The following is a 20,013-nucleotide window of genomic DNA, read 5'->3' on the forward strand; positions in this document are numbered from 1 at the left end:
TATTGGTAAGCCTTAGACTTTTTTTAATGAGTAAATCGCCTGAACAGGCGTCTGACGCTTGCACAGGCGCTGTGGCGACCTATGCACATACTTGTTACTTTGCGTTGGTCCATCACATAAAATCCCAATAAAAATACATAAATTTTTGTGGGTGTAGGGCAGTGATGGCGAACCTATGGCACGGGTGCCAGAGGCGGCACTCAGAGCCCTCTCTGTGGGCACCCACGCCCTGGAAAAAGTCTATGGTGTACCGATACGCCTTAGACTTTTCCGGCCCTTCATCAGCGCAGGGTGCAGTATGAACAGCACAGGCAGCGCACTGAATGTAGGCAGGCTATTATGGATACATGATAAAGTACATGGAGGATATACCGTACTATATTCATATTCAGGTTAAATTGCAGTGTTTGCACTTTGCGGTTTTGTGTTGCAGTTTGGGCACTCGGTCTGTAAAAAGGTTTGCCATTACTGGTGCAGGGTGTAACTTAAAAAAAATGCGAAAGGGGGCGTGGCTTCTGCATGGCGGAGTAAAGCCGCATGGAAGGAGAGCTCCGTGACCTACCTCAGGGAAACTAACGAGACCACCTTCCCACTCCCTTCTCACTGGCCATGACTAGAGGGAGGCGGTCGAGGAGCAAATCCGCGGTCCCTCCTGAGCAATCCATCGGCCGCTTTCTCCGTTCCACACAGCAAGGAGGCTCTGAGTCACCTAAGATGGCCGCTGCTTCCACCTCACTGCGGCCTGCGGCACAGCCGTTCCTGCCAGCGCTGACATCGGAGTTCCCTCCCTTAAGAGACCAGCTCCTGGGCGAACCTCGTCCCTGCCACACAGCTCCGACCCCTCTAAGTGACATGGACACCCGATCGTGTTCTCCGCCACGCAGAGCAGCTCCATACCAGCCGGAGCTTTCAGGTACCGCTGCACAGGCGAGATCGGGGCCTAACTTGAGTGAGGGCCTACAAACACACGTCTCATCGCCCCACCTGGCAAATCGCCATTCATATCGGCCACAGCAAACTCCTGAGAGGGGCGACCCACAGAACCACCCTCCCACTGCAAAGTCCCACAAGGGGGTCTACTGGGGGACAGCCACAGGCCCTGCAGACTTTGGTTCCAGCTCAGAGTCTTTTGAATCCTACCTCTGTCACTCACCCTCTCAGTCAAGGCGTACCTGCCATCTTCGCCTCACTGTCACAGGAACATTAGGGATCTCAGGGGTTCCCCTCACCCCCGTCATCCGTTGATCGCACGCTGGCTGAGCTCTGGGAAATGGTGAGAGCATTGCCCACGAAGTCTGATCTTGAGGCCCAGGTGGCCCGCATTGAGACCAAACAGGCCCAGGCTCTTCAGACGGTTCGCGATGACGTCCATCAGCTAGACATCCGACTGACCTCGTTAGAACACCATTTCGCGGCCACAACATCTACGGTCCACTCTCATTCCGTGTCTTTGTCGACACATGAGTCTCAGTTGCAGGACTTTCATTACATCTTGATGATGTGGAAAATAGAGGCCGCCGGAACAATCTTAAACTCCATAACATTCCGGAGTCTGTTCCAAACGACCAGTTACATTCCATTGTAGTCGACATTTTCAATTCAGTCCTAAATAACCCACCTTCGACCAAGATTGAGCTGGACAGAGTCCATAGGACCGCTGGTCCCAGGAATCGGGACATGGAGAGACCGAGGGATGTCATTTGCCGGGTTCATTTCTATACAGTGAAAGAGCGAATTTTACGCAAAGTCTGGGAAAAGAAGGAACTTTTCTTTGAGGACACCCCAATTACTATATTGACAGATGTGTCCCGTCTAACCTTATCAATCCGGAGAATGGTTAGACCTCTGCTGGAAGCTATTAAAGAAGCAGGAGCATCCTACCGCTGGGGCCACCCGTTCCACATCATTGTTCGATACCCTAACGGTCAGTCAATGCATGTCCGCTCTCCTGCCGACCTCCCAGATCTCTTCAAGTTCCTGGATATCCATCCATTTGCGGTCCCTGATTGGACATTGCCTCCACTCCTGCAGGAGTCGCCACAAAGGTCGGATCTGCCTCGACGTTCAGCTTCTCCTCCCTCGAGACGCACTTCTCCAGGCCGGTCCAGTCTCCCTCGTGGCCGCCCATCCAGGCCTCCTCACCAGCCTTTCAGGCGACTTCCGTCTCCTCGTTGATCGGTCTTCCTCTCCTCGGTTGAGGTTATCCACCAACCACATTTCTGAAGGGGACTTGCTTAGACTCTCTTCATATACCTTCAATCCCAGAGGACTCTAATGATCTAATGACTATGTTCCCATCTTGTCCTCCATGTTCTCTGTTGACTTTCTTTGTCTTCCTCAGTCTTCAGTACATGTCCCTTTAAACCTTCCCCTTCCTTTCAAGGCTAACGCTATTGACTTATACTCTAGGTAGGGGTCTCCCAGATACATATTTGCTTTGCCTCATCTTTAGGTCACTGGATGCTCTCCCTGAGAATAGGTTCCACCCTTCCACTTAGACGCTCGCTGTTCTACCTCCCCTACTAGGGCACTGTGAGTCCTTGATTCCCTTCTGTCAGGCGACTCGCAGTTATTTTTAGCTTTACAGCTTCTTATAGTTAGACTAAACCCCCCCCCTTTTTTAATTTTTTTTCTTCTTTCCTTCCCTTTTTTCTTTTTCCTACACGCTCTCCTCTGCCCTTGTCCATCTCCTCCCCCCCCCCCCCTTTTTTTGGCAACACTCCACTCTCTTGCAAAGGTATCTTTTGGAGTACTCGCTCTTTGTCTCCTACCGCTACAATATGTCTGACATTTTATTGGTCTCCCTTAATGTACAGGGTTTGAACCTGCCCGAGAAGAGGTCTTCCTTCCTACGTCTCCTCTGGAAAAAGAGAGCACAGGTGGCGTTTGTACAGGAAACACATTTCCGCTCCTCTTCCACTCCGAGGCTCTTTGACAGACGCTTTCCTCATGCCTACCACAGTACTGACCCTGATTCCAAGACGAAAGGTGTCTCTATCCTCATTGCGAACACAATCCTCTGGGATCTGATTGATTCTCGCACTGATGGAGCTGGTAGGTACTTGTTTGTAAAAGGAAAGATAGCAGGTAATTTAGTCACCTTGGCGTCTGTCTATGCCCCTAACACAGGTCAGATAAGTTTCCTGACTGGAGACCCTTAGAGCCTTGGAGGACTTCACCGAGGGCCTCCTAATTCTTGGAGGTGACTTTAACATAGTCCTAGACCCTCGTTTGGACTCCTCCAAGGGCCAAGTATCTTATCCTCTCTCAACCATCTCCAAATTCAAGGAGCTCCTGTTCTCCCAGCAACTCGTAGACACATGGTGCATCCTATACCCAACGTCTAGAGACTATACGTTCTTTTCCCACCCACATAATCCCTACTCCAGGTTAGATTATTTCCTCCTGAACCATGCTAGACTCGACCTCCTCACTAAGGCGGAGATTGATCCAATAACCTTTTCTGATCACGCCCTAATCTCTATATCGCTGTCTCTCCCGACTCATCAACCCAGGGCCTGGCATTGGCAAATGAATGATTCACTCCTACAAGACTTGCAGGTCTCTTCTGAAATACGAAAAGACCTGACTGAATACTTTATGAATAATGTATCCCCAGAGTGTGACCCCCTCACTGTCTGGGAAGCTCATAAATGCTTTAACCGAGGCTTCTTTATCAAATTGGGTTCCCGACTGAAAAAGGAGAGGGCAGCAGAGATTACCTCCCTGCTGTCACGCATCCACGCGTTAGAACAGCAACACAAACAGACCCTGGACCCGCTGCTGGGAGCAGAATTAACCCAGATTCGGGATCAGGTTCGTTCACTCTGCCTCTCAAAAGCGAAGGCGACCCTAACCAAATGTCGTAGACACTAGGAATATGGTAACAAACCAGGTAGAACCCTTGCCCGGGCCTTGCGGAAAACTAGGCTACGCTCCTATATCCCACAGGTGTCAACCCTCTCCGGCTCTAAGGTCTCCCTTCCACGGGAAATAATGGAAGCGTTTAGATCCTACTATCACACATTATATAACTTAGAAGACCCTCATCAGTCCACTGCCAGCGAATCAATGCCCTCAATGAGAGCCTATCTCGAGTCAGCGGGCCTTCCATCTCTCCCCCCGGAAGTGGCTCCATTATTAGAGGAGCCCATATCACTTTCTGAGTTACAGGCTGCTATTAAGGATTCCCAAACAGGGAAGGCTCCTGGTCCAGATGGACTCACGCTACCCTACTATAAACATTTTGGGGACATCTTATCTACTCACTTTCTAGCTGCCTTTAACTCATTTGATATGTCCCGCACCCTTCCCAACGATACCCTTAGAGCGCACATTACAGTCGTCCCCAAGGAAGGGAAAGACCTTTCGCAATGCCAAAGTTACCGCCCCATCTCCCTGATTAATGTGGATTTGAAATTGTTTTCTAAAATACTCGCCACACGACTCCTGCCAAATCTTCAAAAATTAATCCATTTGGACCAAACTGGGTTTTTACCCTTGAGAGAAGCCCGCGACAACACAACAAGAGCAATAAACATGATTTACCGGGCTGTTACCTCTAAGATCCCGACATTACTCCTGTCCACTGACGCCGAAAAGGCTTTTGATAGAGTCAACTGGAAGTTCATGTTCGAGACCCTACGTCACATAGGTTTAGGCGAGAAGATGATGTCTAGGATTACCAATCTATACTCCAATCCCACGGCGGTTGTCAAAGTGAATGGCCAATTCTCCTCACCCCTACCCATCCGCAATGGAACCAGGCAGGGTTGTCCCCTATCCCCTCTAATATTTGTGATATGCCTGGAATCACTCCTATGTCACATAAGGGGGAACCCCGATATCTCTGGGTTACAGGTCAATGGGTCCCCACATAAGATTGCAGCCTATGCTGATGATCTTCTATTCTTCCTCACCAACCCAAGGGTTACCCTCCCAAACTTGCTGCAGGAACTTAAAGAATACGCCCACCTCTCGAACTTTAAGATTAATTATCAGAAATCCGAAGCCTTAAACATTACTCTTCCGTCCACCATGGTCAAGTCCATTTCAGAGAATTTCCCCTTTAAATGGGCGCGCTCGTCATTAAAATATCTTGGCATACTCCTGACCCCTACTCTCTCCGACCTGTACCAGGTTAATTACCCTCCTCTTCTTCGGGCCATAAAAACAGACTTGGATAGGTGGCATAAGAACACGTTCTCATGGTTCGGCAGGATCTCTATTTTTAAGATGAACGTTTTGCCAAAAATCCTTTTCTTCTTTCAAGCTCTGCCGGTACATATCCCAAGACTCTTTTTTTCCATACTCTTTTGAAAATGTTGACCCATTTTATTTGGGCTGGTAAACCGTCCAGAATAGCCAGGTCGACACTTTTTCGCCCCAAACTGGAAGGAGGACTAGGCCTATCAGACTTCCTCTCCTATCACAGGGCATCACATCTCCTTAGAATTGTAGACTGGTGTCGTCACAGGGCCTATAAGCAATGGATCTCAGTTGAACAGTCATTTTTGCCTACTCCATTGCCTGCTACCCACATACCTTTAGAGGCTCGTTTTCATCCGACCATAGGCCCCTCCCTGAAAGTTTTTTCAACCATTCAAAATCACCCCAATGTATCCCCGTCCCCCTCTCCTATGTTCCCTCTCCTGGGGAATCCACAATTTCCCCCTGGGATGGAACGTGGTGCCTTTCGTGGTCTGGTGAAATGCAACAAATTCAGGGCCCATCATTTGATCGCCTCGAATTCGTGGCTCTCACCCCAACAAATTTCAGAGATGTCTGATACTCCTGTCATTAACCCCTGGCAGTCCCGCCAACTTCAACATTTCATGACCACTCTCCCGCCAGCAGAGACATACATCCGTGACAAGACAGACTTCGAGTTCTTGTGTGACCAATCTGGAGTGACTAGACATACCCTATCTCGAGTGTACACTTCGCTGCTCTCTCCACCTGACCAATCTCCCCCCAACTATATCACTCAATGGGAAGCAGATTTAGATATAGAGTTGTCCTCGGATCAAAGGCAGAGGTTGTATACATGCATCCACAAAACGTCAATTGCCAGCAATGTCCAAGAAGCTGGTTTCAAACTTATGTCTCGATGGTATAGGGTTCCTACTAGACAACTCAATTTTCCCGACGGTCTCGCCTTTATGTTGGCGTTGTGGCTCTGAGCGAGGCACTATTCTGCATACGTTCTGGAGCTGCCCTCATCTCTCGAGTTACTGGGACTCAGTGTGGTTGATAAAGTCTAAATTTACCTCATACACCCTCCCTAAGACACCTGCTTTCTTCCTGCTCCATCAGTGCGAGATTCCTCTCTCTACTTATAAACGTTCTGTGATAAGACATCTGGTCAACGCCGCAAGGGCCTGTATCCCGGGTCTCTGGAAGGCACGCATCGGCTCCCTCAGTAGCCATGTGGATTTACAAAGTCCAGGAGACCATGAGAATGGAAGACCTCACCTCGACATTGAGACATTCTGAGAAGAGGTTTACCAAGACCTGGAGCCACTGGTTGGAATTTTACGACTCCGCTGATTGTAAGGCGCTCTTATCTCGTGTGTGAGGTGTGTGGGCTGTTGCTAATTCTCCTACTTCCCCCTTCCCTTCCCCTTCTTCTTTGCGTTTCTCATCCCTGTCCCCTCTTCCCTTTTACCTTGATTCATCTGTCTGTGGTTCAGATTTTCTTATTCTGGGTTCGGTGATTTTCTACCTGACCATTTGTTCTCTGCTACATGTTCACTTTGTCTGTGTGAACTTTTGTTAATATTTGCTCCATGGCTTTGATAACTGAAAATGCTAAATAAAGAATTTACAAAAAAAAATAAAAAATGCGGAAAAGCTCAAGGGGTAGGAATACTTTTTCAAGGCAATGTATATAAACCACACATGGAGCATTGCTAACCCCCAAACACTGGAAAAACCAACAGGCATATACGCCCAGTTTAGAAACAAAGCAGCGGATCCAGCACTAGGGTCTTGAATAAAACCATGAATTTTTTATTTCAAATATTTTTTTTAAAAGTCCAAAAATGGCACACAGCAGGAGATCTACCCACACCAGTCAACGCATTTCAGACTATACTCCGTCCTTATTCATGACGTAGAACAAATTAATCTCTTTTGCATTTAAAAAAAGACTGAAAATGTCACATGATCCACTGATATGCCCAGTTGCCCCACATATGTCGGGTGTTTTTATTGGCTTGAGTGTGTTGGACCCAGAATTTTAATGCATACCAGTAAGACATTTTTCTTCTAACAATCCTATAAGATCACCTCTACTGAGTGAGGACCAATACCATGGAATTACTAGACATCTGCAGGATTATGGAACATCAAATCCTGAAGAGGCAGAAAGTGAAACGCTCTGATTAGGGCTGCAGCTAATGATAATTTGAATAATCGATTAGTTGTCGATAATTTCATCGATTAATCAGGAAAAACACCAAAATGACAAAAAATGGGTTTATATGATTTTACTTGAAAAATTATGTACAAAGGCCATATTAAAACAATTTAAGGAGTTACATAATTATAAAAATTACATTAATTATATAAAAATACAATATTTTACTTGTCTGTATATCCTAGTATGTACACTCCTACTATACACAGGGGGGTATGTGCAGACTGGAAAGAGCATTGCATCATACAGGGCTCCAGACTAAAAAAAAAATATCAAGGAGCCATTGGCTCCTAACCTGAAAAATTTAGTCGCCAAATTTACAATACATATAATTACGGTATAATAAAAATAAAAAAAAACACACATGTCTTACCTAGGGTTGTCACGATACCAAAATTTTGACTTGATTTCGATACCATAAAAAAGTATTGCTATACTCGATAGCACGTGAAAAAAAAACACCAAAAAAAGCTGCGTGCATTCCAGATTTTATGGAATGTCTGGACTGTAATAGAACAGTCCGATCCTAATTTTTGTCAGGACAAGGTGACAAAAAAAATGGCAAATTGCACTTTTTTTCCCCCTGTTACGGCATTCACCGCATAGGAGATATTTTTTAATATTTTAATAGTTCACACTTTTTCGGGCGTGGTGATATAAAATATATAAACAATAAAAAAAATTACATATGTAAAATTGGGCAAGGGAGTGATTCAAACTTAATATTTTGGTGTTTTATTTAATACCTATCCTTTCATTTTTGATAAAAATCGGTTTTATTAATATGCTTATTACCTTACTAACGTACCCAAGGGGCTGTCCCTCCGGCCAGTTGTGCCCAGCCGCGCCCCTTATCTCGTAGCCCAGCGCCGTCCCACTGCCAATTACGCACTCCTCTCATCGCCGATGGTGCGCCCTAATCTCGCCCCTGCGCCCTAAATCCACTGGTCAGCGCCCGTGAGCGAAGTGCATGCGCGGGCGCTGACCAGTGGATTTAGGGCGCATGCGCAAGATTACGGCGCACCATCGGCAATGAGATTAGTGCATAATTAGCAGTGGGGCAGCGCTGGGCTACGAGATAAGGGGCGCGGCTGGGCACAAACGGCCGGAGGGACAGCCCCTTGGGCACGTTAGTAAGGTAATTAGCATATTAATAAAACCGATTTTTATCAAAAATGAAAGGATAGGTGGGGTAAAACTAGTATATTTTTAATTCACTAATGGAGACTGAGAGGATGATATGAACAGCTCCATACCGAAAATCTTGCTGACAGAATCCCTTTAAGGAGCCCAGCCACGCCCCCTGTGAAGGAGCCCAGCACCGCCTGCATCCACGAACCTCCTCCTTGCTCACAAAGTTACAGTGTCGTAATCTCGTGATGCACAAGCTAGCACCAGCAAAGTGTTCGTTCCCTTTGCTGGAATCACCCTCAGTGAACAAACTGCGCATGCGCTAGGTCACGCATAGTGATATTACGGCACTGTAACTTTGTGAGCAAGGAGGAGGTTCAGTTACAGGATTAAAGAAAGATTTTACATACAAAGAATAAAGTACTGTAATGCTGTGAAACATAGGGCCATGAGGGGGACCAGCATAAGATATCATCCACACATATAGCATCTTATCCTGGCCCCCCTCATGGCCCTATGTGTCACAGCACACATACCTCATAACAGTGCGTCATCCACAGATTTCCCCCCCCCCCATAACAGTGCGTCATCCACAGATTTCCCCCCCCCCATAACAGTGCGTCATCCACAGATCCCCCATAACAGTGCGTCATCCCCAGACCATTAGTTCAAAATCCACCAAAAGCACACCTTTTGGTACAAAATATTTTTTATCTTATTTTCCTCAAAAACCTAGGTGCGTCTTATAATCAAGTGCGTTTTATAAAGCTAAAAATACGGTACATCAACCCCAAGGTGTATCCAGGCGTTTAGGAATGCTGCTGCCTGCTCACCAAGCACAGTGCCGTTCACTCTGTAGCGGCTGTACTTGCCATCACGCTGAGCGCCATTCACTTCCATCTCGGCTAGGAAAAGCTGGGAGAAGGGCAGTGTGCTCACAGAAGCGCCAGTGCCTTCTCAAACAGCCGATCTGCGGGGGTCCCAGCTGTCAGACCCCCACCTATCAGATACTGATCCGATAGGTGGGGGTACCTATCCAGGTCATCAGTATAAGGATCTCAGAAAACCATTCATGTAATCACTTTCACTTCTGCCTGGGGAACCAAGAGACAAAAGGTGCAGCCACCAGTCACCACATCCTCCGGGGACACGCTCATCAAGTGCCCATGACTGGCAGCATACACCAGCCAAAGACCCTGACCTGGCAACCCATTAACTCTCCATGTACCAGACAAGATTAGGAGAACAGGGGCAGTCTAATATATAGGGAAGAGATAATAAACTATCCCATATTGTTTCCAAATAATGGAGGGGATTGATCTGGAAACTGCCAAATATCCCCCAAGATGCAGTGCGGCATGGTGCATGTATACACTCCAGATACTCACCATATCATACACGTTCAGTATCACCGGCTGGTTGGCCATGTCTCCTCATGTAACCGGGGCTCAGCCTCCAGGACAGTACGCCGAGGACCGCTCAGAGCCGGAGCCGCCACCTGCAGCCCTTTACAGCGGGGACCACAAAGCTAGGCGGGTCATGACCGGGCGGCGGACGCTAGCGGGCTCTATAGAGAACAGCGCTGGCGGAAGCGGCTGTGCAGCGCCCAGTGTAAGCCGCATCCTCCCTCTGTACCTCACTCCAGTTCCCGTTATAGAAACATGACTGGGATTAAAACAATGATACGTCAAAGTAGTTCCGGCGCAGCTGCTGTTTCTCCTTCCGCCGCTTTAACCGGCCGTAGTATTAACACAGCTCCAGCAGCGATGACCACTTACGGAAGCCGCGGAGGTACATATCATGGGAATTGAGCGGCGCTGCCCCTGACAGGATGACCCGATGATAGGGGAGTGACGTCACTGAGTGGGCGGGGCTGCAAGCAGCTTCTTACAGTGGGCTATGTAAGGCGCGGTCTTCTGTCAGTGTAGAATCGAATGGCATAGTCCATGGACATGCTGCTGTTCTAGGGCCTGCCCATCTGTAACTATCCATAGCTTGGCCACAATATCGCTAACGTTACGCGTTTTGGTTATGTTCACACTTGTCAGACATAGCCTTATTCTCTCAGGTAGATATGATGCTCTCTCTCATGAGTCTGCACACAAAATAGCATAGGAAAAAATCGAATCACCCATTAGTGTTTGATTTTAATATAGCTCTACTGGGGAAAAATCATGTGCAATGTATACTCATGTATTCCGCTTGTAATCTGGGAGGATTGCTTCAGCAAATGAAGGCATACAGCCAAGTAGAGGGCGCACCCTTGAAAGGGTGTGTTCAGGGTTGAAATCCACTGCGGAAAAATCAGTAGCTAAAAACAGGTCATTTTTGTTGAAATATTTTTAATTTGGTGGAGTTCTTACAAGCGTTTTTTGAGTTAGGTTTTTCTGCTTCCCCATTGACTTTTATGGTATCCGCAATCAACTCTGTTTCCTGGAAGTAACATTTCATTTCTCAAGTGTTCTTCAAATCAGCTACTGAAAAAACCTCTACAATATTACACTGTGTGCACAAGGCATAGTGTCACATTTGTCAAACATAACTATATTAATATAAATAATACATACCCATAGTGGGGGTTCGCTCTGATAGGCAGGTTAGCGGAAGCAGTATAGAGGCAACAACAAAGTCTTTAAATTAAACAGTTCAGTGTTTATTCACACATGAAGTGACAAAACAAAAAGTCAGTTTCAAGGAAAACAGTCACCTTGTGATTCTGGTGTTCGTTCACACCATGCAGCAAAGAAGAAGTCCCTGGACAAAGCAGAATCCACCTGCTTTCACACCAACAAGGTAGCAGGCCTTAATCCAGGCCCAAACTCCCAGGTCCCCACACAGAGACTGACAAAGCTCCACTGTCAGAAAGGAGTAATCCACACCACATGACAGTGCTAGCCCAAAACCTAGATCCGGCCTGGAACGTGGGGAGTAGTCACCCACCCAGCACTTTGCCTACTCCCAGTAAGAACCGTCTCGGATCAGCTACACAGCCATACTAAAATAGTAAAGTGTCAATCAGCATTAGCTGCTGCTGACACCTGAAAATACCAGCTCTTACTTCACCGAGGCCAGGAACCTTGGTGACACATACCTTCCGTCAACGACGGACCCTTGCGCCTTCCTACATATCTCCCCCCTTTGTTCAACCCTGAGGGGGTGAACACTTGCCAGACAGTGTACCCAGGACAGGGCATCCGCGTTTTTCTGCAAGCGGCCTGCCCTGTGTTCCACTGAGAACTTGAAGTTCTGTAATGACAAGAACCATCTGGTGACCCGAGCATTCCTCTCTTTGGCCTGGCTCATCCACTTGAGAGGGGAGTGGTCGGTCACCAGATGGAACTTTCTTCCCAACAGATAATAGCGGAGAGACTCGAGTGCCCATTTGATGGCCAGGCACTCTCTCTCCACTATACTGTACCTAGTCTCAGCTGGGGTGAGTTTGTGGCTCAGGAAAACAACGGGATGCTCCTCCCCATTGATTTCCTGAGAGAGTACAGCTCAGAGGCCTACTTCGGAGACATCGATCTGTACCACAAACCCCCTCTTGAAATCGGGTGTCACCAAAACCGGTGACCCGCACAGGACCAACTTCAACGCGGAAAAAGACTCTTCCGCCTAGTCATTCCAGCGGACCATCACAGACTTCCGTCCCTTTAAGAGCCCTGTCAATGGAGCCGGTAAGTGGCAAAATGGGGAACGAACCTCATATAATAGCCTACCATTCATGTTGAAGTGGCACCGCCTCCGCGTACCGAGTGGCGTAGTCGAGGACGACCAAGATGTGTTGATGCCCTCTAGCGGACTTCGGTATTGGCCCTTCTGAGATCCATAGCGATTCGCTCGAACGGGACCTCGATAATCGGGAGAGGCACTAGGGGGCTCCGGAAATGTGGCTGGGGGCTATTTATCTGGCAGGTTGGGAAATACTTACAAAACTCTTCTACCTCTCTGAACACACTGGGCCAGTAAAACCGCTGCAGTATCCAGTCCTATGTTTTCTGCCACCCCAAGTGACCCTCAAGAAAATGTTGGTGGCCAAGCTCCAATACAAGCTTGTGATACGCCTTGGGTACCACCAGCTGTTCAATATGCTCACCCTGTAGTTGGTTTACCCGATACAGCATTTCCTGGTGAACGACAAAACGGGGAAACATCGACTTGGCCCCAGGTTTTTGTGGTTCACCATCAATTATTACAACAGTGTCCCAGGCCCGGGATAGGGTTGGGTCCCGGTGTTGTGCGGTTCTGAAATTTTCACCGGAGACATTGAGGTCTGCCAATTCAGGACCCGGCGGCAAGTCCTCAACGTCTCCTACCAACACACTCAGCGGGGTTGTCTCCCCCTCTTCCACCCAAGTGGCGGTCACCCCACCACTGGCCCTTCGGCCTCGGTTTCCCTGGATTCTGGCCTCCCGCCCGAGACAGGCCACTCTGCTGAAGTTACCCCTGACTCAGGGGCATCAACAACTCTCATAGCCAGCCACAGGGCCAGGAAGCCTGGAAAGTCTTTCCCTATTATTAGTTCATAAGGTAAAGTGGTGGCAACGGCTACTTCGTGGGTCCACTTGCCGCTTCTCGTGGATAGAGACACCAGGGCGGTGGGATAGTCCTTTAAATCTTCATGTATGCTCACGACCCTGATTTTTTTGGCCAATATACTCGTCCGGCTGCACCAGGGTAGCTCTTACCAGGGACACCAGACTTCCTGAGTCCAACACAGCCACTGCCAGAGTGTCTCCCACTTCTACCTGGCACAGGTGGGTTTTGTCTATAAACTCTGCGATACCTGATACACACAGCTTCCTGGCATACGAGTTGCGGTATCCATAGTTAGTGTCCATGGGTTTGCCCCGATGGGGACAGTTGGTCCTTACGTGGCCAGACTCCTGACACCGCCAGCATATTATCGTAGCTGGGTCTACGGGGGTACACCCCGGGCAGGCTTGGTTGGCACAAGTCTCTGGGTCTAGGATTGAGATTGCTGGGGTTTGGCTGCCCCCCTCCCAAACGAACCCCCTTTCAAATTGCTGATAGCCTCATAGCATTCTACCAGGTCCACCATCTCAAGGGCATTACCAGGAGACACCTGGCCAATCCAGTGCAGGAGAGGATATGGCAAAGCCCTCCAGAACACATCAGCCAACAGACGGTCCAACATAGCCGTGGGACTCAGCATGTCAGGTTGCAGCCATTTTTGCAACAGGTGTAATAGGGTATAATACTGGGGCCTTGCGGGCTCAGCTGGGTTAAACCCCCACTGATGTACCCGCTGGGCCCGGACCAACACATTCACCCCCAGTCTCGCCAAGATCTCACCCTTTGCTGTCGGGTAATCAGCCACTTGATCATCCGGTAAGTCAAAATACACCTGCTGGGGTACAGACGCCAGGAACGGAGCGATGATCTCAGTCCATTGCTCCCGGGGTAGCTTCTCTCTCACGGCTACCTTCTCGAAGATCGCCAAATAAGTATCGACGTCATCTGCGGGGGTCATCTTGGGGATCGCCGCACGGACCGCTTTCCAGGCATCGTGGATGCTCTGGGATGCTCCTGCTGCTTGTAAAGCCATCACATGTTGTTTGTTTCCTGCTGTTTATTGGCCTCCCACTGTTGCAGGTTGGCTTCCACGATGCCCGCATCCTCCTCCAATTGTGGGGGTTCGCTCTGATAGGCAGGTTAGCAGACGCAGTATAGAGGCAACAACAAAGTCTTTAAATTAAACAGTTTGGGGGGGCGGAGCCTGACCGCACATGGAGAAAGACGTGTGAGCAGAGAGCTCCTGCATAGCAGTCCCTGCAAGCTAAAGAACTGACCCTCCAGAGATTATAAAATGGTCAAGTACGGCAGAGATAGGAGAACAGAAGCAGCGGGTACACACCTGAACCCGAAGAATTCATCGGACATCCACAGATTCCTGCATAGCAGGGCTCAGAGTTCTCAGCCCCGCTCACCTAAAATGGCGGCTGAAGAAGCAGCGGCGGTGGAGAGCGAGGAGGAGGAAACTCAGCTCAGTGGCAGCAACGAAGAGCATAGAGATCTAGAGCTCACTGCCTCATCTAAAGACTTCTTTAGATCAACAATTACTCAAGCACTCCGTCCAGTCCTATCAGAGTTATCTGAGATTAAATCGGACATTAAACAAATCGGAGCGCTAGTAGAGGCTTTAGAGAACACGTGCGCAGACATAATGGCGCACTCAGAGGCCTTGGAATCACAAGCTACGGATCACGTAGTCCACCTAAACAGAGCGTTAATGCTTATTGAAGACCAAGAGAACAGGAACACAAGGCGGAATATAAGAATAAAAGGCTTACCTGGGCAGTGGAGTCTCTGAGGAAGGTGGCAAATGAAATCTTCTGCGATCTCCTAGGGGAAACAGCGGCAAGGGCCGTGACCATAGAAAGGATTCACAGATCTCTCAAACCACCACCCTCTCCAACGGACCCGCCGAGAGATGTCATCTGTGGTATCCTGTCTTACACAGACACCGATAAGATCCTGAGAGCAGCAAGAGAGAAGGCTCCCATTCGATATGCCGAGGTGGAGCTGGCTTTTTACCAAGATGTTGCTCCCTCCATATTAGCAAAGAGGAGGCTCTTAAGACCGCTTCTGGAAAAGCTCCGACAGAAGAATATAGTATACTCCTGGCTCTATCCTTTTGGCTTAATGGTGAATCATAACGGCCGCAGGATTCGAATCCACACACCAGAAGATTTGCAGAAGTCCTGGCGCCAACTGGATTTAGAGCCGATTGTTATACCATCATGGCTGCCGATTCCAGCATCAGCCACTTTACCATCGTTACCGACACAAGCACCGTGGCAGCAGGCATCCAGGAACAGACTTCCTCGACCGGAGAAGAATCTGAGAGTAAAAATTCATGATCCTGCCTGAATGGGACTCTAACCACCATTAGGTATCGTTTAGCACTCGGACATTAATTTGTCTATGAGTGTTAGTACACGCCAGATAGTTATCAATGTTATGCAGTTGCACTATTTTTTTGTCATAACCTTGTTCTTTTCTTTCTTCGGCATATTATTATTATCTGGTGTAGGGATTAATAGATCAGGTAGAGCCAAAAGCTCGTTTTCTCAGTTATACTCACCATACTGTTAGAATATAGCTGCTTTTCATCCATAGTATTAGACTTATGTCTTTGTGATATTTTTCATGGTGGGCTCTGGTTACTAATCTTTTCCTTACAATATAACACTAGGGTCAGTTCATAAAGAACCTTTTTGTTTCTATTACTGCTTAGGAGGGTTTATTTTTACCCCTCCTAAATATTGAAGCTTGCACACTGCAGGTCAGGACAGGTACTGTCCTTGCTCCTTAATACATCCCCCATAAACCTAGAGGAATATCGACTCTGATTTCCTTTTTCTGCAGCTTAGCCGCAGATCCCCCCCCCCCCCCCCAAATACCCTTCTTTCAACTCAGTGCCCAGCCTATCACTTGACTTCCCTTAATAATTTTTTACATATCCCACCCTTTCCCGTTGATTACCTTTCCCTCCCTCCCTTTCTTGCATCCACACCAGCGGTCATAGATGGATTGCAATAATACAACACTCAATGCAAAGGGTCTTAACTCGCCTAACAAGCGAAGCCATGTCTTACTTCTTATGAGGAAGCTCAAAGCACATATAGTATTCCTACAGGAGACACATTTTAAAACTAATCGCATCCCAAAATTGCCTCGCTCGCCATTTACACAATGGTACCATAGCCCTAGTACCTCCTCAGCATCACGAGGAGTATCAATAGAGATTCATCATTCAATACCCTTCGTGCTTGCTAAGTCATACGTAGACACAGAGGGTAGACTAATATTCTTAAAAGGGGAAATTGGCACACAAAAATTCACGTTTCCAAACTTATACATCCCCAATACAGGTCAGGTGGCGTGGCTATGTAGAGCCATGGACACTCTGCAGTTGTTTGCAGAAGGTACAATAATTGTAGGAACTGATTTAAATATGACACTTTACCCCCTAGAGGATTCGTCAGAGGGAGTATCCAAAATTTCTGCGAAAGAAACTGTGAAGTTGCGAAACAAACTACATGACTTAAGGTTAGTTGATATTTGGAGACTAAACAACCCCTCAGTGCGAGACTACACCTTTCACTCCGCTCCTCATAACTCTTTTCACAGAATCGATTACATAATAGTGTCTACTTCAGCCCTAACTTTATTCTCATCAGCACAGATAGGAAACATCACAATTTCAGATCACGCTCCATGTTCGGTACAATGCCACCTCGCTCAACTCCCCCGTGGAGAATGGATATGGAAGCTGAACGAAACATTGCTGGATACAAATGAAAATCAAACTCGCATCAGAGAACATTTACTTTCATTTTTTGAAAACAATGACACACCGCAGACCAAACCGACCCTTCTATGGGAATCTCACAAGGCCTATATTAGAGGTGTTCTAGTGGCATTAGGCTCTAAGGATAAAAGGGACAAACAGAAAACTATTGACACATTACTAGCGAACATAAACACAGTTGAAAAAGAGCTGAAATCTAGTAACTCCCCTGATAAGCTAGAGGAACTAAAAAACCTAAGGAGACAACTGAAACACATACTGGATTTGCGTTACGCAAAACAACAACTTTATTTTAGGCATAAGCTATATGCACATGGAGACAAAGGAGGAAAGCTCATGTCAACCCTTATAAAGAAATCCAGGGACAAGGCATATATCCATAAAATCAAGTCCAAGCAGGGAACGATATATACTCAAACACCTGACATAGCAAAAGCTTTTCATGCCTATTACACAGGCCTATACAATCTTAGAGCCAACTATGACACACTCCAAGCAGAACGGATACAACGTTTTCTCTCTGCCCTAAATCTACCCACAATATCAGCAGAAGAAGCCTCCAAACTACTAACTCCAGTCACTGTGGAAGAGATACGCAAAATCATGTTCAGCTTCCCCCCGGGAAAAAGCCCAGGACCTGATGGTCTCCCCCTCTTGTATTACAAAAAATTTAGCGATGTTCTAATACCCCGTCTCACGACATTGTGTAACAACTTAATGTCAGGAGGTTCCTTATACCCACAAGCACAAGAAGCACACATAACGCTAATTCATAAAGAGGGAAAGGACCCTCAGGCATGCGAAAATTATCGCCCCATCTCATTACTAAATTTAGATCTGAAGATATGGGCTAAATTAATAGCCACACGTATTAGCCCTTTACTCACCCATCTTATAGGAACAGAACAAGCAGGCTTCGTCAAAGGGAGAGAAGGGCGCGACAATTCACGCAGACTTCTGCATGTGATACATGCGGCACACCAACATAAATGTCCATTGACGCTTTTTGGGATAGACGCTGAAAAAGTGTTTGATAGAGTGGACTAAATGTTCATGGAGGCCACTCTGCGTAAGTTCAACTTTCCGCAGAATCTAATATCTGCCATATTCATGCTATACGATAAGCCTTCAGCCCGCATAAAAGTTAATGGCACACTGTCGACCCCATTCAAAATTACGAATGGTACCCGTCAAGGGTGTCCACTTTCCCCATCTCTCTTCATTTTAGTATTAGAGACACTAATACACAGTATTAGGCAAAACCCAAAATATATAGGCTTTCAACTTGGAACGTTTAGACTTAAGTGTGTTGCTTTTGCCGACGATCTTTTGTTTCTAATGTCGGACCCCACCTCTGACCTACAAATCTTGATGAAACTATTTGAAGAATTTGGCGCAATCTCCTCCTTTAAGGTAAATGTTTCGAAATCTGAAATACTAAACATTATTTTCCCTCCGAACAAATTTCGCGAAATAGTAGGGCAATCATCGTTCTCAGGAGCTTTTACCTCCTTGAAGTATCTGGGCATCCATCTTCCGGGTAAACTCAATGAATTATATGCTTTGAACTACGTTCCTCTCTTACAAGAGGTCAAAAAACTATTGCAAGAATATGATTTCCCGTATATATCCTGGTTAGGGAGAAAAAATCTCCTCAAAACTTACATAATGCCAAAAATAATATACAAACTCTCGATGATTCCGATAGACTTACCAGTGTCATTCTTCGCATCCCTCAGATCTTGGTTTTCAAAGTACCTATGGAAGAGACGGAGGCCGCGTCTGGCTTATTCGCTCCTGACCAGAAGGAAAGAAGCGGGGGGTATAGGCATGCCAGACATAATGGCTTACTATAAGGCAATACATATAAATAATTGGCTGGAACTAGTGAAGCCCAACAAACAAATCAACATCATCCCTCTAGTCCAAGCTTCGTTAACGACACCGCTAACAAAAATCCTCTGGTGGCCAACTGACAAAATCCTATGAGATGTGAACTATAACCCATTACTGAAAGGCACATGTAAAGTCTGGTCAACGATGAGACAGATTTTAGCACCCACTCCATCACCTCTTATGCCCGCGAACTTAGTACCAAATATTGTCACAAATATAGACTCTCCATACTTAGATCTCTGGGATAAGCTAAAAGATCATTCTCTAGCTGATCTCTTCACGTTAAACAAAATCCCGTCGCAGGCAAAATCCCGTCGCAGGCACCCCACATATAAACGCCCTCCACTTGGCGCACTTCCGCAAGGTAACGGAGAGATTCCTTGCTGCTTTTTCGATTAATAGACAGCTCACTTCATTTGAAACTCTCCTGAAAGCAAATCAAGCTTCATCGAGGAAAGTGGGAAACTTATACGCTCAAATTAGCTCCCCGCAATCAGCTATAAAGCCAGCCTTTTGTAATGCCGCCGACGCGACGGCCTTTTGTTCGTCTGCCGCGGTCCTTGCGTTCCACCGTGGAACGCGGAAGACGCGCGAACTCCGAGTTGTGACGCGGCGGCTGCGTTCCACGGTGGAACGCGGAAGTCATTCGGACCAATCAGAGGTCCCTATTGCACTTCCTGGTTCCATTTAAGGGGGCTGGTGAGGCGGCATGGCGTGCTGTAATTGTTGTCGGTACGCCTGCTGCCTCACCACCTGTGTATGGGATCTCCAGAAACCGAACCTTTCACCTCTCCCCTGCTGTCATCTGGGAGACGGATCCGCACCGCAACCGGACCCGCTCCAGTTACCCCGCTGCCATCCGGAGGACAGATCTGCTCAGTAACCGGACCCTTCTCATTTCCTCACTACCATCTGGAAGACGGATCCACTCTGGCCTGATACTGCAGTCTCCTTGGGAGTTTCCACCATTGCATAGCGCTGCCAATCGCAAGTACCCTTTATGTGAGAGAGCTTCTCTCCTTTACTTACATGCAGGCTGAGATAACTGTGTAGGACTCTTACTGAGTGGCCCCTGTTAACCTGCGGCAGCTACCGCATTCTAATATTCTAACACCTAACCGCAGTCTATGAAGCAATAGTACTGTGCCGACCTGAATTGTTTTCTCCTGATCACGTGATGGTAGAATCTCAAACTCACCGTTGAGGTTGTGAGTGACGCCTGAGATTC

General features: G+C 47.3%; 1 protein-coding gene across 2 annotated transcripts in view; it reads right to left on the minus strand.

Moving 5' to 3' along the window:
* Window positions 1–20,013, minus strand: part of DESI2 (desumoylating isopeptidase 2) — a 107,552-nt gene that overhangs the window by 59,036 nt on the left and 28,503 nt on the right. Inside the window, exon 1 of one of the 2 annotated variants that reach the window (XM_040429452.1) lies at window positions 9,940–10,406. The exons of the other annotated variant lie outside the window; for it this stretch is intronic. Coding sequence (XP_040285386.1) covers window positions 9,940–9,978 — 39 coding nt within the window. The 5' untranslated portion in view covers window positions 9,979–10,406. Of the gene's footprint in view, window positions 1–9,939; window positions 10,407–20,013 lie in introns of those variants that run through there. 2 annotated transcript variants of the gene reach the window in all.

This window comes from Bufo bufo, chromosome 4, assembly GCF_905171765.1.
Source record: "Bufo bufo chromosome 4, aBufBuf1.1, whole genome shotgun sequence".
Taxonomy (NCBI): Eukaryota; Metazoa; Chordata; class Amphibia; order Anura; family Bufonidae; genus Bufo; species Bufo bufo.